The 24,035-nt window shown below is 31.5% G+C and overlaps 1 protein-coding gene across 1 annotated transcript in view; it reads left to right on the plus strand.

Moving 5' to 3' along the window:
- LOC106791707 (E3 ubiquitin-protein ligase MYLIP) overlaps nucleotides 1–24,035 on the plus strand; it is a 155,880-nt gene that overhangs the window by 126,123 nt on the left and 5,722 nt on the right. The window contains exon 2 of the mRNA XM_014757566.1: nucleotides 6,721–6,917. Within this exon, the coding sequence (XP_014613052.1) occupies nucleotides 6,721–6,917 (197 nt within the window). The remainder of the gene's footprint in view (nucleotides 1–6,720; nucleotides 6,918–24,035) is intronic.

Consider the following 24,035-nt stretch of genomic DNA (forward strand, 5'->3'; position numbering starts at 1 on the left):
AGTTAAATGAAAACGAAAGAAGTTCTAGCAAATGAATATTTTGTTTAAGAAAATAAAAAAAAAAAAAAAAGGAAAAATTTATTATCACAAAATTAATATAACTTAACTTTCTTATATTATTATTCTCTCTCCATATTGTTAACGACGTTTCAATTATTTCAAAATGAGGAAAAGTAATAATAATCGTATTATACTTTGTTTATCTACCACGGTATATAAATGAATATTTTCGAAGTGAAATCAATTTATATATCCCCTTTCGAATATGCACGAACACAACCCCCGTCTACGCGTATTTAGGCAACCATCGAAAAAGTAAAATGGCGGCCCATACTCCGACGTCGTTCCTTTGTCTCGCCATTTTCGTGTTTCCCTCTTTCTTTATAATATATATATTTTTTTTCTTGTTCTTTTCCTCCCTCTCGTTCTTTTTTTTTCTTTTTTGTTTCTTCCACTATCTCTCTCYCCCCCCCCCCTCCTACCCCCCAGTTTCTGCCGTTTCTCTGGAAGTTATCGTACCGGCGATTTTTCAAAACGGTCTGCCCTGCCATCTGAATATTTATGAAAGTCGACGACGATGTACACAACGCGTACATGTCGCGTACACGTTTGCATCGAGCTCATACGAATAAAAATAGAAAGAAAGGAAACAAAAGAAAAGAAAAGAAAAATGGTGGGGGTGGGGGGGAGGGGACAACAACAACAAAAATAATATACGAGAACGAACAGGAATCGTTTACTAGGGGGTAAAGAAAATCCTAATAGGAAACAAAAATTGATCGTTTTCGACAATTCATTCGTTCGTTCGTTCGTGTCACTTATTGTATTTGAAAAACCGCGCCAAAAGTGACACGTGATATCGAAATATCGAAAACTATTGCACCCATAAACCTCACCGCGAAGAGAGAACTACGAAAACGTTTCTTTCTTCTTCCACTGTCGTATGATTTCTTTTTCTTTTATTTCTTCCACACACACATATATATATATATATCATATGCACACTGTATATTTTTTCTGTCTAACGCGACTTGAATTTGAAACAATTTATTCAATATCGTTGAACGATCGGTTATACAATCATTCATTTTCATTTCTTTATCTTTTGTTTATCTAATTTTCAACAAATTCCTCTCTCTCTCTCTCTCTCTAATTCGTTGATTACGTAAATATAAATCTTTTTGAAAAACAAAACACGTTTTTGCAATTAATCCAATTAAACGTTGACGTCACTGACTTGCGTTGAGGTTATTTAAAAAAATCGCGATTTATATAATTTATAATATATTTTTAATATATATGGTTCATCTTTTATTAGCGTTATGTTTTTACAAATTTACGATAAAATGAGCGAGAGAAAAAAAATATAAAATTTTACAGACACAGATATATTATATCGTCTGTGAGTGATGAAACGTGAGTTCTGCATTTTAAATTTGTTTCCCATTTTAGAAAAGTTTATCCGAAAATGTATATATCCGAGGGTATATTTTTCTTTCACCGAAGCTCACTATCACTCGAAGCAGTAAATTCAAAGCAACCTTTTTACCCCACGACCGCCCACCCGCCCACATCTTTCTCTCTCAAACGAATAAGATCGTTTGGTTCCGTAATTAAAATCTGTCTCTCATCGTTACACGCTTGAATTGTGGTCTTTATATTATTATCTTTTAAAATATAAACTGATGAAATCGGTTATATGTATATCGTTAAATATCATCCGTTAAACGTACGTTATCGAAAATATCGAAAATTATAATCTTTCATCATTTTTGCAACGAACGTTTCAATTATTTATATATTAGAATTCCAATCTTATCTTTTACACTGTGTGTGTGTGTGTGTGTGTGTATTATCAGAAATAATATTTAAAAAAAAAGAAAAAGTATATCGCCTTTATAAAAACCATGAAGAATTTGATTCGAAGGAAATATATAAAAAAAAAAAAAAAAATAAACTGAATAAATTCCTACGAACGAAGGAACGAACAAACGAGCGTGAAATTTACCGAACTAACTCGAGTCCATATGATAAAAGTAAATTATTTATTGCATTAAGATGCAATTTCGTACGAATAGTCGCAATCTGTTTGACGATTTATACGTTGTATACGATTTGGTGCATTTTAGGAACGATCTCACGTTTCGATTTAAAAGGAACGATTTGATAACATCACGGTCGTAAGATTAAAGAATTAATCGGATAAAATGAATCGTAATTTACGACGGTCCTTGTAACATTGATCTTCTCATCCGATTAAAGTCGATGCGAATTTTAACGAACAAGTTTATATAGAAAAGCTTCTATCTATTGTTTGCGCGAAATGAACAACTTTACGAGCAAATATTAACTCCTCGGCTCGGTCAACTAAACCAATCTCCGTTCCCTCAATTTTTATCGCATTTTGTTTGTTTTTTCTTTTTTTTTTTTGCTTACTAACGCATATCAACGAGAGAAAATCAAATAGGTATAGGTTTTTGTGTATAGTGTTTTTGTTTGTTTCTTCTTTTTTTTTTTTTTCTTTCTTTTTTACGCGTACATACGTTCTCGTCGGCAACATTTCTTTCGTTATATTATAGATTTAAATGTTTCAACTTTTAAACACTTTGCACTCGAAGTTCTGTTCTCTTTTTTTTTTTCTTTTTCAATCATATTACCAGCATAAATCATATTCACATATTATTATATAAGTAAATGATATATATATATATATATATACGCTTTAAAAGAAAAGTCATAGTTTGTACATTGTAGATTAAATTAAATTTGCTTCAATTTTTCTTCTTCTTCTTTTTTTTTTTTTTTTATTGTCTCCATAACGGAAACCTCGAGTGTAAAAGGGTTAAAATTCGCCCGTTCGTACGAAATTTGTGTAAGTTGAGAAATTTTCTCTCCTTCGCGACGAGTAAAAAAAAATAAAGACGAAAAATTCGAAATACGTGTATTCGTATAAAAAAAAAAAAAGACTAAAGCTTCGAGGCGGGTGGGGGTAGTTCAAGATCTTCTTGACTTTTAAACTTCGTTTGATATGATGATCCCGATGAATAAACAGGTTAAGATGAGTAATACTTGTAACGCGAACTATTCATCTTGGAGTTTGCTTTTTTTCTTTTCTTCTTTTTTAATTTTTTTAAAACCGTCGTTGAAAGTCACAGGGAACGACGAACGTGCCTCCAACCAACCAACTGGGAGGAGGGGGAGGGTTTACAAGTGGGGAAAGAGAAAAGAGTGAAAAAGAGAGGTGCAATTTATCGCAGCAAAAACAACCGGTATTTCACTCCCTGTGAATTTTCCTTATCGCTATGCACGTGACCGAGTTTTCCATGGATACCATCACCCAACTACCAACTAATCTCGAACGTAAATAGTTTAACGTTTTATAACGAGCCATTTGCACAAACAAACGATACATTTTCGTTATTTCCCATAATATTCCCATTAATTACAATTTTATTCCGTTTATTGCATTAATAATAACGATGATAATGATAATGATAATGATAATAATAATAATAATGATGATAATAATAATAATAATTCAAGATTATTATATTATTCGCGGACAGTATTTTCTTTTTATTTTTTGTTTTTTATTTTTATTTTTTACATATCTCACAGTGGAATTTTAATTAAATTGTCGGAATATTTACGATAAAATATCAGCGTGTGCATTAAATATCAATTTTTAAATTCTAATTACAATTCTACGTTTATTTTTATAAAATACTGATCAAAGTTAAAGACGCGATAATTAAATGAAAAAAGAATATTAATCGTAAGTAAATAAAAAAAAAAAAAATAAGAAATTATATATACGATCTATTATAATGAAGATATTATAATATAAAAATCAGAGTGAAGATATAAAAGGATCAATTTTCTCATCGCGCATTCAAAAAGAAGGAAAGTAATTAACAAGAAAGAGTTAAATCCTCGGCAAGAGTTCAGAGCAGGGCGCTATGTGTTTCTATAAAAGAAGAACAAAGTTTTCTTTGGAGAAATGAGATGAAATTACTATGAAGAGTGGGTGGAAAAGTAAAAAAAAGAGGTGCGAGGAAAGAGAGAGAAACGGGGGGGGGGGATTCTTTTCAAATAATTATTATTCTATGATGTAACTTAAAGAAAGCTTTCGATGATTGCCCTGAAGCCAATTGAAATGAAACGTACTCTATATATTTTTTTTGTTTGGAAAAAGTTTACCACTATCATAAGCATAAACCACCATTACGCACGCGCGAACGCAGAATTGAATATAATCAAATACTTTTTAGCATATTTTTTGGTCGGATTTTCTGAATTTTTGTTGTTGTTTTTTCCTATATTTATTCAATGGTTTTATAAAAAAAAAAAAGTCCCGATTCGAACGAAAAGAGCGTTCGACTACGACGAACTCGAACTCCCGTGGAAAGGTTTTGATCGTCGTCCCTTTTTCTTCAGTCCACCATCCCCTTCGTCTACTCAGTCCCGTGCTAAGTTCAATATTTATTCGCGGAAGGTCCGTTCATTGTTTCCGGGATTGGAGTGAGAAAACCAGTCAACTTTTCCTTTGGCGGTTCGCATCAAAATTGGAATCGTCAGGGATTCCAATTTTCGTTTCAATTTCTTCCTCTTTCTTTATCGACATGCACCAGCTTCTTTTTCATCTCATCGATTCATTTTCCTTCTTTCTTTCTTTCTTTATTTCTTTCCTTATTTGTTTGTTTGTTTGTTAAGTTGTGTGTGTATGTATGTATGTATGTATGTATGTATGTATATAAATCTACCCATTTCGTATTTCTTTAATTATTTATCAATTAGACGTTCAGTAAAAATGATATCAACACATCGATGAACTCGAATGATTTGTTATAAATATAACATAATATTATCGGAGAAAAATTATTATACACACACACACAAGAAAATATTTAAATCAAAGTATTTTTCAGAGGTAATATCAATTGTATGAATTTCTCTCTCTCTCTCTCTCTCTCTTTTTTTTTTTTTTTTTCCTCTCCCCTAATAAGCCCAGCCGGAAGTTCGCCGCGCTTTCTCCCGCACAAACACACACATTCCTACATTCGGCGNCTCTTTTTTTTTTTTTGTTATATTTATACAGAGCATACGTATACCTTTTATATCTACTAGCTTGATTTTTTCCGATAAAAAAATAATCATAAAATCTAATGATATTGATTCGTGAATAAAATAAAATATATAATTTCAATCTACACGAGAAAAACATTCAATGTGCTTCTATTCTCAATGACAATCGAACAAACGATCTTGAATACTAACCTTGATGAATCATACGTCACTTATATAATTTAATGACTATATCCATTAATGGGAAAAAAAACGTGCTACATACATAATAAGGAAATCAAATTTTAACGTGGAAGACCTTAAGAATAATAATTAAAACGTAAAAGGTTAATTTATAATCGTACGTTATGACGCATACGAATGTAGAAAGTTAAATTTAAGTCTAATAAATATGGTTAAACACAATATTGAGAATGAACAATTCGTATTTAAAATTGAACAGCGAAAATACAACGGACACGAATTTAATTTTTTTTTTTAAAAGGAAACACTACTACAGAATACCAATAGCCAATCAGAGTGCAAGACAGCGTGACAATGACCAGTTGGGTAAACCAAATGGTGGTCTGCTGGCTTGGAAACTCGAATGTGATATACCTATACAAACAGTTTACACTCGAAGTAACTTTCGCTAGGGTTTGGATTATTCGAGCCAACCGAGTCGAACTCTTGTTTGATGAATTTGCAGTTTAATAAACTGATAATTGAGATCTGTTAAATGTTTACGTAATTTATATTAAAATATATAATCGTATAAAATATTATAATGAATTAATTATATTCAATATATTTCGTTCGATTCAAATTTTTTTCCTTTAATTACATTACCATATATTCAAATGATTTTATAATCAATGAAATACATATATCTCGTAATTAATTTCACTTTGAATTAATTGATATATTATCTGAACGTTTACGCTACATTTAATTTCATTCGTAATAAAAGAAAAAGTAGTAATAAAAGAAGAAGAAGAAGAAGAATAAGAAGCATTTTTCAATATTGAACAAAATGAATAGGAAAAGACAAAAAAAAATTCGTAAGTGTGGATAATAGGTTTTGCAGGAAAATCGTGTTAGTGTGTTTGTGTATTTGTGTTCGCACATCCCCCACCTACCACCCCCCGCGCCCATTCCCGTGTAATAACTTTCTAAATTACGAGCGGCAATTTGTTAGCCGCACTGGCAGCTCGGAGTCGGTGTTTTCCCCTGAATCAGCCTGCGGTTTTGTGCGGATTAATCGGCCGGTACGTCTGGATAAACGGTTAATTATACGTGCGACATCGAAGCCAGTCGGGATAGGTAAAGCTTTGAGATATAAAGGAATGAAAGAGAAAGAGAGGAGAATGACAGAGACAGAGACAAATAATATCGAGAATAATATACACGATTAATATTTTCCTATAGAATGAGATTTTTTAATCAATTGGAAAATAGTTAGACCTTCTTTTATTTAAAAATGAATAATATACATTTTATGCGTCTTCACGGAATTTTTTTTTTTTTTACAAATTACAACGGTACACGGTCATTCGTGTTAATTATTAATTAATTACATAATTGTATTTATTGATTTTGTTGATGTCAAACTGATGTATACTAATAAGAACAAAAAAACAATTGTTTTGTTCACAGGCATGCGACTGTTTGGGAATCAGCAAAGAATGCGACTATTTCGGATTAAAATATCAAAACGCAAAAGGCGAAGAACTTTGGCTGAATTTGAGAAATCCAATAGAAAGGCAGACCGGCGGAGGCGTGGTACCTTTAAGATTCGCTCTGAGGGTTAAGTTTTGGGTGCCGCCTCACCTGTTGCTCCAAGAAGCTACCAGGTAAAAAAGAAAATAGTATTTTCCTTTCGAAATCTTTTCTTAATGTTTCCTTTTTCTAATATGTGTGTGTGTGCGCGTGTGTGTGTGTGTTTTTTTTCTTACACCGCAAATGGATATAAAACGTAATATCGATTTTTTACTGCTCATAAATATTATTCTTAAATCAGAAAAAACTTTGACAACAAAAATTGATTATTATGAGAACGAATTAATTACTTTCTCAAAAAAGAAAAAGAAAGAAGAAGAAGAAGAAGTAGTAGTAGACGATAAAAATCCATTTCTACGATCTCAACGTTATAATAAGTTAAAAAAAAAAAAAAAAAGAAAAATAAACCAAAAGATTTCTCTAAAGTACGAAGAAGATTTTGCGAAATCGCAGTCATTAAGTTGGGAAATTGCGCCGCGAGCAAGTAAATTTCATTTCTGACGCAATTTGAGGACGGACGGACCTCTTTCAACCTCCTCTTTATCAACCTCCCTCCCTCCCCCCATCCTCTCCCCAACTTATTCCCCAATTTACCGCGCTTTCAACTGAACTTTATTTCAACATTATAAACCGTCTTCGTGAAAAAAAAAAGAAAACACAGAATTTCAATTGAAGCCGATCTCTCTAAACAGAAAGATATCAAATTATTCTACATCTTAAAAGAGATATATTTATATCGTGATAACAGTTAAACGTTATATTCATGACGCGTTTATTGATATTCCCTTCTAAAAGGAATATCTTCTTATTCTTAGAAAAAAAGAATAAGTAAGGGATGAAAAAATAATAAGGATTACCCTAGTTTCTAGTTGTCGAGTAGATAGAGAGAGAGAGAGAGAGAGAGAGAGAAAACTGTCAGAGAATAAAGGGAACGACCAAGGACGAGTATAAACGAAATAGAAGATTCTCAGCATCGTAGAGTGCTGTTACTGCAGCACGGCTTTGTTTGAAGTTCTGATTGGCTCGTTATACGGAAACCCGCGAAATGCAAAGTATACTCGTATGTTATCTAGCTTCGTTTCGGTTTATATTCGTAATCCGTAAAAAGGTGAGGTTTTGGTGGATGGGGGGAGAAGGGGGGAAGGGGAAGGACACACCTATCCTATCTTTATTTCTTTTCTTTCTCTTGATTCGCACGAATATACTCGTCCTAAAACGATACAAGAAAGTTAAAAAGTAATAAAAAAAAAAAAAAGAAGATAGTACTCGAGTGAAGTTTTAGTACTCTGTAAAGGAACGTAGTACTTTATCCAAATAACGTTGAATACTTTTTATACGAAAAAAAAAGGGCTCCTCTCCTTTGCAATCAGGATTTCTTGGAAAATCGATCGATCTAGGATAGAATGATAGATAGGAAAGGAGAAAGATTTGCCTTGGAAGCACGTACGGAATTGCATCATACTAGAATTGGCCCAATGCACTGATTGCACTTGGTAATATTATCCTTGAATACATTTTCATGACTTATTGTTAAAATATATATTGCATATGCGTATATACACTAACTTACATATATATATATATATATATATATGTATGTATATTTATATCTTTATAAAATATGTACTTGTTTGCATGAATTCAGAATATTAGAGAAAGAGAAAGAGAGAAAGAGAGAAAATATACAACTACAGAAAATATTTATAACTAATAATAATAATAATAATAATAATAATAATACTTAGGTAACTTGGCAGAGCTTTGTTGAAATTCTAATTTATAGGAGCTTATTTGTTCGTCAGCTAACCCCTGATACTCTTTAACCCTTCTATGAGCCAGCCAGCCAGCCAGCCACCCACCCCCTTGTGAATATCTCACGAAGCCGAACTTTTCCCTCCAGTATTTCGAAATTTTCTCTAGTTTTCCTAACAATATTAATTATTATCCCACTTGTTATATGAACTCTATCAAAATTTTGAAAATACAATAGTTAGATAGTGGTGGTTAGTGGATGATATTTTCAAATAAATATCATCTCATCTTTTCTCTTTCCGTCTAACTTATTTTCTCGCTCGAGGCCACGATATAATTAGCTACTCGAATACATATATGTATTTCGACATTTTTCTTTTTGTTCTTTTTTTTTTTTTTAAATTATTAACCAACCATTCGTATTTTGTTGTTTCTTCTCTTGCTTGTGCCAGTTATACGGCTATTTAAATTCACATATATATATTTTATTGATACATATACAATTAAAAAAAAAAAGTAATTAAAACAAGCTATTTGAATAACTCGATTGCAATTGGTGATTATATATAAAAAAAAAAAAAAAAAACAAAATAACGCGTCGAACGTTATTAATTTGATTTTGAAAATGACCATGTGTCCTTATTTAAATGGAATAATATTATATTCGTTTATATATATACTATATTTGAATAAAATATTTTAATACGCTCAAAGTAAGCGGTTTAAATTATTCACTATCCTTATTTCATTTCATTATTCATTTTGTTTACATCAAAATTACAAATATAAACAATTCAAATCGTACGTAACACGAGAAATGAAGTTGACCATTCAAGTGGCCAGTGTTAAATTTTTCATCGGATTTTGTACGATCAGGTCTTTATAATAATTACTGTTTATCATTCATTTTTTTTTTCTTTCTTTCTTTCTTTCTTCTTTTAATCCACAAAAGAACCGAATAAAAGAGACGAATCACGGGGGGGGGAGGGGGAGGGGGTATATACTTAAGCGTCGTTTTTTTCCTTTTTCTTTTTTTTTTTTTTAAATACCGCCACGTTAACACGATGCTTTGAAAGAAAAATATCTTTGATTAAGATGAGAGACAAAGAGAGACAAAGTGAGAGAAAGAGAGAGAAAGAGAAAGAGAGAGAGAGAGAGAGAGAGAGGTAATTTACTAATAGCTTTTGAAACGAAGACCGACGTTATCGGCTTTGTTGCTTGGATAAATGAGGACAAATGGTCACGAAATTCCGCAGCAAGGCCGTAAAGAATCCACACGTTGGATTTATCACGTTGCCGTGAGAAAGAGTTTGCGCCTAACCTACCTCAGTTATACTACTACTAACACTACTACCACCACCAACGTGCTACTCATATATATGTATAACAGTGTTCTAGTCTTCTTTTACATTTGTATTTTCTAGTGTTTCCTTTCCGTTTGTTTTACGCAAATGTATACAACACCTAGCAGCACCCTTTCGTCGCTAAAAATATAAACTCTCTCATTCCAACGGGTTTTTATCCAATGAAATACCGCCGTGTAAATGTGTGTATACGCGAAAAGAAAAGAATAATAATGTGTTATAATATAAGATAATATTATTTTATGAACCTTTTTTTTTTTACTTGTCTTTCTTTATTTCTTTCTTTCTTATACTAACCGTAAAATAAATGTTTAATTAAATCTAACGAATATAAGTATAAGTAAATAAGAATATTTTTCTTATTATTATTATTATTTGCGAATTACTTTTGATAATATATCAATTGACAAGGAAAGGAAAATCAATGACAGTCCGTCGCAGACGTTAGCAAAGTTTTCCAAACAATCGTCGTAATTAAGCACAGCGCAATCAGGTCGCAAGTTTAATTAATTGCAACGCGGTGGATACGAAGTACTTTAGGGTCGGAGATTTCAACAGATCGATTCGTAATTCCAATTTAATCGTGGTTTCTCTACGGCTTTGCTCTTTCTCTTTCATTCCCTCTTTCTCTTTCTATTTTCCCTTCTCTCTCTCTCTCTCTCTCTCTCTCTCTCTCTATCTCTATCTCTTTCTCTTATATACAAGAAAAGTAAATCTAAACGTTTTAGAAAGCAACTTACGAAATGTTATTCTTGATCTTATATTGGATGCTCGCAAAACCCAAATCGTAAAATAATAATATTCTGTATTTTTTTCTTTCTTTTCTTTTACGATTAAAAAAATGCAAAAAAAAATTATCGTGTTAATTTCAACGGGGAATGAAATTTGTCTGCAATACCATCCTTAAATTATTTCCCAATGAGAATTCTACTTATGCTGCGCGTATATGTGTAAGAATGTATATTTTTTTTTTTTAATACATGCAGTGAAATATCGGTAAATATTTAATTTAAATGGTTCTCAGTAAATGAGGCTATATAATTATTTATCGTTTATTTTTGCAAAGAGAAAGGAACATATAACGTTTATATATATTTTTATTTTATTTTGTATTTTTCTTCTTGTTTTTCTTCATTTAAATACGTTGCGTTGTTGCGAATCGAGGAATTAATAGAAGGTTAATATGGTTAACGGATTAATATTTTTAATAAACGATCTTTCGTTTCGATGTTGTTTATACAAAGAGAAACAAAAATATCAACCTTAATTAACTATCGGATTCTTATTACGAAGGTCTCCTTCTTTCGTTCTTTGTCATAACCTCGAGGCAACGGTATACAAGTTTCCTTTATACGAAACATTTTCTTTTTTCCCTCTCTTCTGTTTCTTTTTCATAATAATTTTTCTTAAAGGAAAATCATTATTTCACATAACTCTTGGATATATATATATATATAAATTCTTAATATAATATTTTAATAAACATTTTTTTTAAATATATAGAATAATTGATGTCTCAAATAAACACGAAACTCGTATATTAAATTTATTAATGAAACACGTTTAACCGTTTACAGGTCAAAACCATTAACTATACTTTTAGAATCATTAACAATTTCATTATCTCAAAGTATACTTGAGATTATTAATTAAGTTTTATTTTTAAATGAAAAATAAATTTCCCCAACGCGTTATCGTAAATTGTCGACGACTATAGACGTCTCCACCCCTATTTTAAGAAAAATAAAAATAAAAAAGTAAAATAATTTTACTCTCTGTGTAAATATCGTTCGTATAATTCGTATATTAAAACGTACAAAACATCAATATATTTATAATGTGATCATTATAATCATCATTAATAAACGAGACCAAGATTAATAAATAATATAACAATCTGACACACAACTAAATCATTAATTTTCTCAACTTTTCCCTTTGTGCGAACTAAATCGATTTGCCAAATGAATTTTACTCAAATATATAACATTAATGAGTTTTCTTGGAAAAAAAAGAGAGTGTGTGTGTGTGAGAGAGTGAGATAGAGAGAGAGAAAGAGAAATTAGGTGAGATAAAAGGTAGATCAAAAATCTCTGTACGCGATTAATGGAAGAAAATAGAACAAAAAATAAGAATAAAGTAAAAAAAAAAAGAAGAAGAAGAAGAAGAAAAGCAATTTGGAATCCCGAAGGAACCTAGTTCCAATTTGCTTGGAGTTCCTTCTTTTAAAGCTCAGTGTAATGCCGTTGTGGAACGGTATTACACTGAAGTCGTCGTTATGTACGAGCCGCACGTAGTACCTACGTACGTTCACCTTTAACCACGAGGAAAAGCAAGGCGGGTCTCTTGCAGACACTTCCACTGGGCGCACCGATTAATCTCTAACGAATTTATGGCTTTACCGCGTTGCACTGTTTTCCGCCTTTACTCGCGTTTCCTTCGTTACCACGGCTCCTGCGATCCCTACTTTCCTTTAAAGTCAAGGAATAAATGTGTATATGTTATATATATGTATATGTATAAGTGTTGGAAAGAGAATGAGAAGAGAGAAAGAGAAAGAGAGAATATACTAGCCATACGACAGTGCAAAATTAATCTGACGCAAACCAGATTTAATTGCACGACACTGTTTTACGGAGGATTTGAATCTTCCAGCAAAAGGAGGCTTCCTTTTCCGAGAAATGAAGGAGTGTTAACAGCTCTTACCGGAATGATATACCGTTCTTGGCAAATTAATAACTTTGTCTTATAAAAGAGAGAGAGAGAGAGATGAAATATTTCTTGAAAATTATACGCCGAACGATTATTTTGTTTTACAAGTATATTATAATATTATTTTTATAATAAGAAGGTATCATAGGGAAAATTTGGATATCAAAAAAAGAATTAGAACTTAATTTTGATCGGTTGGACGTTTCGTCCCTTTATTGGGACTTCTTCAGCAACTTAATCTTTAAAGTTCAGCGTCTTTTTTCTTTAAGTAGACATACAGTTTTATTTTTATTTATAATATTCAAAAGACAAAACATTTACACTTCGTTAAGTCTTAATCCGTTGCTGAAGAAGTCCCAATAAAGGGACTAAACGTCCAACTTATCAAAATTAAGTTCTACTTCTTTTTTTCATGTCCAATTTCCCTATGATACTTTCTTATTAAGAATTTTATTTTTGAACGAGAGAAACAACTGATTGAATTATTTTTATACTAGAGATGAATCATACTGAAATCTTGGATCGTTTATCAAGATTTTTCTTTCCGTTGATTAATTCGAAGGAATATCCTTTTTCGTAATTATTATATCTATTGAGACATTGGAATGAAATTAATTATCGGTGTAGATTAAATTCCTGATAAAATCCGATCGGTTAGAATAGATGGAAACATTTAAGTAAGTGGTGGTAGGTAGATCTCGTTGATGATGAAATTTTATCGAATGACAAATCGTACATTTTGCTTTTCATATTAAACTTTGATTAATAATTGTTAAGTAAAGGATCGGTGAATGTCATTAAAAGTTACTCGCTTGAGTGCACTCCAAAGCAGGATGAGAAATTAATAGAGCCACTATGATGCATACTGTTCACTATGAGCCGTACATATCGGTATTCAATCGTCCACCGATAGAATTTCATTAGATCAGGAAATATTGCTCGCTATTCGTTGTTCCTCTTTCTAACCTTTATAACGTCCTCAGAAAAATATTTATGTCACATTTTTCCAATGCGAATTCAATGAGGAAAAGTTTGTGTGTGAGAGAGAGAGAGAGAGAGAGAAAGAAGGAAAGAAAGAAAAAAAATGTAGACCTCATTTTAAATCAATTTTCTTATCGCATTTATTTATTTCAAAATGTCTTAAATATTTTGCGAGAATGATGATGATGATGATCATGATAATGATAATAATAATAATAATAATAATAATGAAATATTTATCGACAGATTTTTGGTATTTTCGATCAATTTCAAAACTAATCTCACCTGACATGAAAAATATATATATATATCTTTTCTTTTTCTTTTATTTCTTTGAACGTATTAAATCCGTACGCGAGGTTTGAAGTCGATTTCTAAAAGAAAATATTTCATAAAAAAACACCTTCCGGGATAAAATAAATATATCCGATTACCACGTTTGGATATTACTAATCAAACCCTGTACGGATTATTAAAAAAAAAAAAAAAAAAAACGAAAAGTAATAAGGTATGATAGTAGGAAAGGAAGAAAGAAAAAATGAGATGAAGTTAAAGAAAAATAAGTTAAGACGATTGATCTCGGTGAGAAGAATACAAAATCTAGTATAAAGAATCGAATAAAGATAAAACTATGATGAAATTGTTGGACAACGTTGTTTTATGCACATCGACGTATGTACGTATATATTTTATATATGTTACAAGTAAAAAAAGAACAAGATTTCAAGCTTGAAATAGAAAACAAATATCATAGATAAGAAATATAAGCCGAAAGATTGAAAGAAAGACCATGGAAAATGGAAGACGACGCAGACGTGAAACGAAAAAAAAAAAAAAAAAAAWAAAACAGAAAAAGAAAAAAGAAAGTATAAGGAAAAAGATGGGATGTAGAGTTAAAGTAGAAGGGGGTTGGAGATGGGGGGTGTGGGAGTGTATGGGGGAACGAGTTGGGCAGAACGGTAGCTTCGGGCACATAAATCAGCTGTTATTACAATGGATATCGTTGTAGTAGTAGTAGTAGAAGTAGTAGTTGTCGTAGAGAACGTAGGAGAATTTCTCCGCTTCATTCCGTAGATATTGGATTTAACAGAAATATTTCGGTGTTTCCGATTTCGAAATCTACGCTTGGTTTCTGCGGTGAAAATCAGAACGATTGTCTCTTAACTTCTCTTAGACTATATTAGATCGTTTCTATATGTATATTCAAAGACAATATTCAAATGATTAAGTAGAGGAAATCGTGTTTCTCTAGATTTAGATATATCTCAGGATCTCAGGAAATCCCTTCTTCTACTTTGCTACGATTCGTGAAATCGCGATTATGGAAATTGGGATCGATTTGTAATTGTAGAACTTTGACGATGTTTAACTATGTTAACATTTTACTTATACTATAGATAAGCTGAAATTCGCTTGATAATATTCGAATTGATGTAATCACTATATTATCTCTTGAATATCATTGAACTGTGTTTCCTAACTATTCTCAACTATTAGTATTAAGTTAGGATCACAGTTAAATAAGGATCTTATTGTTAACAGAATAGTACGATCTCTTTGCAGACGATATTAATTCGAAATTAAATAGTCTATTGGAATACTTTTAAAATTAGATTTATACGTGGTTTATATTATTGCATGAAACATTTTCTTGATTTAGTTTCGTTTACTTTATATATCCTATATTTTATCTTTTTTTTTTATTCCTTTTTAATATCATCTTACTTTCTCTCTCTCTCTCTCTAAAGGAATACGTCAAGAACGTTTTGTATTTTCCTTTGGCTTTTGTATAATGCATCGTTAAAAATTATTATACTGCAGAGATAGCAGTACGCGCGCGCGTTCATTAGCGTACTCTCATATAATTCAGAATTAGCCATTCGCGAATGATCCTTTTTCTTCTTCCTTCTATGGGAAGGAACACGGCTTATTCGTAAAATCCGAGAAAAGCATAGGCTTGCTTTTTCTATCTCTATCTTGTATCTTCTTAAGATGTTGTATTACGTCTTGTTAGGAGAATATTTCTTCTTACAATTTTAAATCGCTTCTTAAAGGACTTTCGAAGAAAAGACAAAATATGGGATTAAGAAAAAGAGTTACAATAAATTCTACTTTCGTCGTTTAATTCATTAATTCACCCCCTTACCCTTTTCTTTTTTTCTCTTTCTTTTTTTTTGAATAATTTTTTGTTACGATATAACTATGTCGTTAATCCTATATCGTTATTAAACAAATAATTCTAGTTTTTATTTTATTCGAGATTGATCTTTTTAAACTCGTAAGATTAATTCACATTGATTATGATTTGAATTAAAAAGAAAAATCTCTTTGTACAATTAATTCTCGAATAATTTCGAATTTTCTGTTGTAATAATAATTGTGCCTCATCAAAGAACTATTGTGTGTTTCATGTGTTATTGGATCGATAAACGAATGATACATTTCGATGAAATGATGGAAGAATATTAATGACGAGATAATTTATCGTGTTTGGTCGTAATTAACGTCTGCGTTATTTTTCTTTTTTATTTTTTTTTATTTTAAATTGTAAGAAACGTTGATTGCAAATTATACTCTCGTCGTGAATAAAGAAAAATATTAGTTAGTGTGATAAAATATGAAATGTTCCGTTCTGTTCGTTCGTTCGTTCGTGCCTTTTTATTACGTTGAAATCACAAACCGTGATAACTGCAACGTGAAATAAGGAAATTTACGGAGAAAATTACAGTACCGACCGTGGATAGGATAATATAAGTAATTCATTGTTATTGCTTCGTGCTGGTAACGCTTTTGAACTTTGAACCTAGCCCCAGACTCGTAGACGGCAGATTCACCCCGTATTCGTTATAAGAATACAAGCATTCAACGATACCCAAAGAAAAATTTCTAAAAGAATTCGTAAATCGACGAATGTTCACTTCTAGTTCACATTTAACTTACCACTTTACATTTGCACGAGAACAAATCTTAAAATTTTCCCATGCACGTTAATAAATTTTGATATCGTTGCAACTTTTCCATAAAATTTAAATTTAAGATGAAGAAGAAGAAGAAAATATAGAAGAAAAAAATAAATAAATGGTAATTCGTAATAGATAATTTTTGAAATATATTTCCATAAAGATTATTTTTAATTTATCAATTTTCGTAACTGCGAAAAATAAACACATAAGTTCTTTGTAAAATAAACACGCGTCGATGAAATTAGGTTATCACGGTAAACTTCGTACTCTCTCTCTCTCTCTCTCTCTCTCTTTCTCTCTTAAATAAATCGGATTTTAAATAAAATTAGAATTCGAAACGTAACAGGCCTTTGGCGTGGCTTTGCCTTGATCCTTACCACGAATCTTAACTCTTACAACCCTCTCGTGAAGTTTCCATATCAAGAGGTAAAGTGGTAAAAGCGTTATAACCTCGAGAATACTTTTTAAATACCGCAAAGTCAATTAACGTTTTCTATTTCTTTATACTTTTTTTAACAAATTTTAACGCAACTTCACTCGGATTTTCCACTTTTTTGTAAATATATTTTTCAATCGATCCTATACGAAACATTTCGTTACTTTATAGAAAAATATAAAAATAAATACAAATCACGAATGCATTTGAAAAAGCTCATAGACAAAAAAAAAGGTTTATCACGAGATAAAATGAAATGAATCCAATTTTTCGATGTTAAATGAATTCACAAATATTCTTTATTTCATATACACCATTTATCATTAAAAAAACATATTTTTATTTGCGAATATTCGCGAAAGCAATTCTAACGTTGAAATTCATTTCAGTTTCTTTTTTTTTCTTTCATTTTTTCCTTTCGAAATCCGATTATCCTTTAGATTTTTCGCAAAGAAATGTTTCGTAAATAACTTTGACGAAATATTAAACGTTGGACGATGAAAAAGCCGATTAAAAAAAAAAAAGAAACCAAAAGAAATGAAATAAAAGAACATATCGCGAGATGCCTTTTCATCGATAAAATTCATTACTCGATAAGGGATGATTATCGTCGAGGTGGAAATAGAAACGTAATTGGCTCTAGTTTCAATTAGTCACTCAACAGTCGAACGAGAGTAGCTATGTACTAACATAAGTAGGTATTCCCTTGTTCGTGAAATCGAGAGGTGTTATTTGAACACGCAACTGCGATTCTGATTTTCTACTCATTCACCTGTAACGACAATCTCTCGTGAAATGGAGTTTATCGATCGAAGAAACTAAGAAGGAGTATCCCGTTCTTATTACTTTTAACGTATGACTTTTTGACACATTTTCGAACAACTTTTCGTATTACATACGGAGAAGCTTTATAAATATTTATTAAAAATGAAAAACAAGACGTAGTATCTTCTTATTATATATTTTGTTCTCTTTTAAACGTGTCAAAATTATACAAAAATTAACAAAAAAAAAAAAAACAACAAAAAGGTAAAATCCACATCCTCCCTCGTTCTAAATTCATCCAAATAAACAAAAAATTCAATTATACGTTCAAGCATGAACGTAATATAACTCGATACAATACTCCTTTCGATGAATTAACAATTTTGTCTCTTTTTATTTTTCTTCTTTCTTTCTTTCTTTCTTTTATTTCAATCATTATTTTTCTTTCGAAGAGAAAAAAAAAACGAACTAAATATAAAAGTTGTCCTCCGGACAGCACAGGAGGAGGAGAAAAAAAACCCATTAAAATAAAAGAATGAAAAATCCGTTCTCGGTTATGTTGGACAGAGATGAAATAGGGTAACGGCGAAACATTTTACGCGGCCCAAACGGAAATTCAGCTTTCCGGATTTCGTTTGGCTTCCGCGGCCGCGATACGCGTCGTAATCCGAGTTGCATTGCGAGGTCACTCGCGTCAAAACATTTCGTTAAACTTTCCTATTCACCCTTTACCTCTTTCCTCGTCCTCGTCCTCGTCCTCGTCGGAAAAAGCAACTTTTTTTTTCTTCCCCTCTCTCTACTATCTCTCTTTATCTCTTCGCTTTTTTTTTTTTTTATGATTTTAATTTAGAAAGTCCCTTAGAGTTCTATCTCGAACCTACCGTCGCGAAATTAAAGCGGATCCAGGCCAATTATCTTTTACGAGATCGAACTTAATCTCGCTATGGAAATTAATTTTGTAATTTTCATATCCAAACTTCTTCTTCCTTTTCCTACTCCTCACTCTCTCTCTCTTTCTCTCTCTCTCTCTCTCTCTCTCTCTTCTTCCTTAACGAGTTTTAGACGCGACATACTTATTTTCTGGGTCAAAAGCATGGCCTGTGTTTCTTAAAACCGAACAAGAAGTATCCCTTTCTCAGCAATTTTATCGCTTGACTTAACGAAAATTAAAACGATTTTGTAATAAAATTAATAATAATAATATTAATAATAATCATCATCATCATCATTTCTACCTACTTTTAACGAACACGAATGTTTAAGTGTATTTGTGAATACCTGTATACGCGAGAAAGGAAGAAAAGGAGAGAGAGAGAGAGAGAGAGAGAGAGAGAGAGAGAGAGAAAGAGAATGAGAATGAGAATAGTGTACGTTAATTAACATTTAAGAGAAATGCCTATTAATTTACAAAGAGACAGTCACCAGCATCCCGAGAGAAACTTGAAACTGCACTAAAATTACAATAGTTTAGAACCAAGAATAGGAAGTAGTTAATTCGATAATTTAGTATAAAATATAGGTGGTTAATCATCGTGTTAACTTTTAAGAACACCGTAATGTCGATATAACGTTTCTCGTTATATTATTATAGACAATAAAAAGGCAACTTTATCGAAGAATTTGAAAGCATCACATCGGTTTGCAAGCTCGAGGTTTAAACATTTAGTATGGATTTAAGGAACAATAACGATCCATTGGGTAGTTTTAATTGAATGATATTTCATTTCAACGAACAAGTTTCTTATTAATTACGAAATTTTTTTTACTTTTGTTAATACTTCGTTAGAAATTGTTTCAATTAATTTTGTTATTGGGATATATTATTAAATGTTTGTTATATTTATATCGTATTTCGTTGAACTAAAATATTTGAATAGGGGAGGGGGGGGGGGTCAATGTTTGTTATTAAAAAATGTATGTATCAAACGAAAATTCTTCGTAAACTTTATCGCATTTTATAATCCCTTTTGGTTTTTCGCATTGATCAAAAAGAAGGTATAGGATAGCCGAATTGGTATGGTTTAGGGTGCACTGTGGTTAAAACTCAACGGGATCGTAACTTTCGATATCAGGGTGGATAGTTCACCGAGTTTAATTTCGACTTTCAAATTCCTACGTACTAATAACCACGACGAATTAAGCCGGAATAATAACGTTAGTTTCCAATTGGCTTTAACCCTTGAGAACGAATACTTTGATTTTTTTTTTTCCATCCTCCTTCCTCCCGCCCCTCCTCTTCCTCCGATTATTAAAGGGCTGAATCAATTTTGTTCGAAGAATCGCGATGAACCTAATTTACTTTTTTGAAAATTTATTCTTTTTACTTTGGCTCGAATTGTTTTTTCTTTTCATTATTTTTTTTTTTTTTCATTTCTTATTCCTTCCTATAGTGTTTTTGATAATGAAAAGCACTTTTATCGAGAGAGAAAGAGAGAAAAGTAGAGTACGGAAAATAAACTGGACAGAAAAGTTTTTGTAGCATCGAAAAACTTGCCCTTTCTTTTGGACTATTATTTTGAAAAGACACGGATCCTTGCAGCTTTAAAAGAAAAGAACTGGTAGTGAATGGTACGTGTCGATTCTTAGCTAGTCTCATTTTCAAAGGAAAAATATCAAATGGCTTTGGTACTTGGAAAATATTTTTTTTATATATATATATATATAGAGTATTGAAAGTAGTTGAACCAAGTGAAAAATGAAAAAAAAAAAAAAAGAAAAATTAGGGAAATTTTATTATTTCACTCATATATACGCGAACAATCGGGAATTTTTTCGTTGTTGTCATTTTTACATGCACGAAATTCTTTTCAACCGTTCTGTCTTTTATTTTTTTAATATACCCCCGAAAAAAAAAACATATATACACACACCTATCTAATAATATACTCCATACAAATACGCTTTTATTAAAAGAAAAAAAAAAACAAAAAGAAAAAAAGGAACAAAAATAATTCTCATAATATAATCCTAATGTGAAATATATAATATATTATTTCGAGTTTATAGTGTCGGATAAATAAAAAAAAAAAAGGATTGGATTTTAAATTGAGAGATCCTCCTTTATATACGTGCTAATGAAAATATATCAAACGAAGTTCATTGGGTTAACTATTCGTGTTAAATAAAGAACGATAAAGAGAAAGAGAGAGATAACATGTTTCGATGTTTTAACAAAATATTTAATTTCGTAAAGTGGGGTTGTCGTTTCCAGGCTTGATTTCGTTGGTTGGTCACGCTCGACAAAATCGAAAACCGTCACGCCTGCTAGAACGTTGAACGACTTTCGCGAATAAACATTCGTCTCGGATCGAATGGTAAAATTTTACAGGCGACGAATACACAAAGGACCAACGGTACACGTCGAATCAACGAACGACGAACTAGACGAACAACGACGAACGGTTGGAACCGTATAGTTCAGTTTGAACGTAGTTCGGATCAAGTGCACCGGAAATAATACGTAGGTCGTAGGTCCGTTCGGATTTTCCTGCTGCTGCTGTTCTCTTTTCATTAAAAAAAAACAAAAAAAAAAAAGAAAAAGAAAAACAAGGGAGAAAAAGAAAAAAAAAAAGAAGAGAAGAGGAAAAAAAGTCCCTTTGAAAATAGTTCGTATATATACACTTGTGCTGCCAGGTTCTCGTCGATGCAATTTCCGTCTCTTTTCCACTACGCTTTTTCATCCCTTAATAGAGACGGTTTTACAGAAAATGGTTATTTTCGTAACGTCAGCATGTTGCGATCGTTCCCATATATAAAAAAAAAAAAAAGAAAAAAAAAAAACAAGTAAAAAGAGAACGAAAATAAATATACCTATAGCATAAAATATACACAACCGACGTTTGATATTTTATTAGATTATTCTTTTGAAAAAGCTTTTTTCGCGAATGTATTTAAACGAAAAAAGGAAAAAAGAAAGAGAGACAGAAAAACGTGTAATATCTTCGATTAAGAATAAAAAAAAAAAAAAAAAGGAAGAAAAAAGAAATATTCTTCGTCGATGTTCGTTATCTGTCACATTATGTCAATTTAAGTAGTGTCTGTTAAGTTCTTGGAAAAGATGAAAGTCTTAACTAACTTCCTCGGGTAAGCTTCCAGACACTGTTAAAAGGTTAAAACCAATTCAGTGAATTTTCTTTTTCTCCTTCTCCTTTTTCAACCTTAAAAAAAAAAAAAAAAAAGAAGATCCTTATAAGAAATTAAAACAAAATTCTTCAACTTGTTCATAACTTCCATTCTCTTCATTAAGATAGTCTAATAACTTTGAAAAGTCTTTCCAACGTCCTTTACCACTTTCGTCTGATAAATTATGATAAAACGTTATTAGATATTACAAAGTTTGTCGATTTTCTTTTTTGTTTGTTTGTTTTTTTTTTTTATCTATTTACACCTTTACTCAAGTGGATATAACTGTTTTTATAATTTACTTAAAAAATTATAAGTGAAATATATCAAATCTGAAAGATATACTATACTCGTTTTATTAATATTATATATTTTTGTTTTATTTGTGGATATCAAGTTTTACGTTTTATTAATATTTCTATACAAGTTGAAGGACGTGTGTCTATCATGTACTAACGTATACAGATTTCACCATGAAATGTAACATGTCGCAAATTAGCCAAGTTAGGAAGATCTCGAAGAAGTTTCATACGCTAACATCCTTTACCTCCTTCGTTCAGATCGAGAAGCCATTAATCTCGATCTTTAGTAATAACCAAATCCATCTTAATACGTCGACCGAAATCCATCCATTTCGTAGCAAATAAGGAATAGGGATTTTGACCTAAATTTTCGTAGGAAGGTACGTCTGAGGAGAAAACTTGCTAAACTTTATTCAAGATTTTCGATAATCACTAACGAAAAAACGAAGGATAGATAATTAATTAAAAGAAGAATAAGAGAGAGAGAAGGAGAAGGTGAAAAACAAATATATATAGTATATATTTAACCGAAAGATATAAGATTAGAAAAGGATCCAAGTTGGAGACGATTAATTACGATTTCACGTATAATTATTTATCAAATGACACGAACAGTGAAATAATTAGAAATAAATGGAGGTTACTTGAAGTTGACGAAAATTAGCTCCTACGTGGTAATTGGATAATCAAGTTTTCGATGAAAATGACACGACGTTGGAGAATAGAATGCTTCTAATATATATGTAGGTGCGTACGTGTAAGCACTTAAGGAGCTTTTAAGATCTCGTTAATTAAGAAAAAGCTTCTCTAAAGCATTGAGAGAGAGAAAGAGAGAGTTACGGAAGGTCAAGTGTCATCCTCGCGTTCCTTTCAGAATAATTCACGCGCTATAGCAGAAACTTGACGAACGAATCTCGACATTTTTTTTCTTCTTCTTTCTTTTCTTCGTTGTAAAACAAAAAAGTGAAATTAGAAAAAGAGGAAGAAAAGGGGAAGAAAAAAGAAAATTACGACAGAAATTTTTTCATCTCGCAAATTCGCTTATACCGTTTTATATCTTCTCTCTCTTTCTCTTTTTTTTTATTTTCCTCCCTTAATTCGACGCCGGGTATCTACGTACGGGGAAATTAATTCGTATACGTCAGGGTTGCGTAATTTGAAAAACAAATTGCAACAATTTGGAATGCAAAGAAGAGAGAGAGAGAGAGAGAGAGAGAAAATGCAAGCGAATAGTTGAAATATCGTTAAACGACGATGATAATTCGAATTAAATTGTATTTTCGAAACGACCAGAACCATATCGTATCTATCCTCTGCTATCCCCGGCAACCCTTCTTCCCTTTCCCTTTTTTCCCCCCCAATACCATAGAAAATTCATTAAGCTGGCAAACGACCGACATATTGTCGCCATTTTCGACGCACATGCACGCGCAATTCGTATGCTTTCCGTTCCGTTTCCGTTGGTGTATTGTTTCTTTTCTTTTTTGTTTGTTTGTTTGTTCATTCCCCCTTAAACGTTGTTGTTTATTCTTTTATTTGTTATATTTTTATAATGTTCATGTTTATTTTTATTTTACGCTTATATCTTTTTGACAAAAGTTGAAAGTTTGGCTTTCATACTCGTTGACAATTTTCTACGAGCTTTCAACGACGAAACGTTCGCGCAAATATATCCCATTAACGCACCGCCGGTCTTCTATTTTAAGCGACGACTCGAGCGTGTAACTTGTAAGCGTTCGCTTTTCACGTGGCACAAATTACCGCGGTAGGCGAGGCATACTCGTCTACTACTTGG

This window comes from Polistes canadensis, unplaced genomic scaffold, assembly GCF_001313835.1.
Source record: "Polistes canadensis isolate GaletaPanama2010 unplaced genomic scaffold, ASM131383v1 scaffold_8, whole genome shotgun sequence".
Lineage (NCBI taxonomy): Eukaryota > Metazoa > Arthropoda > Insecta > Hymenoptera > Vespidae > Polistes > Polistes canadensis.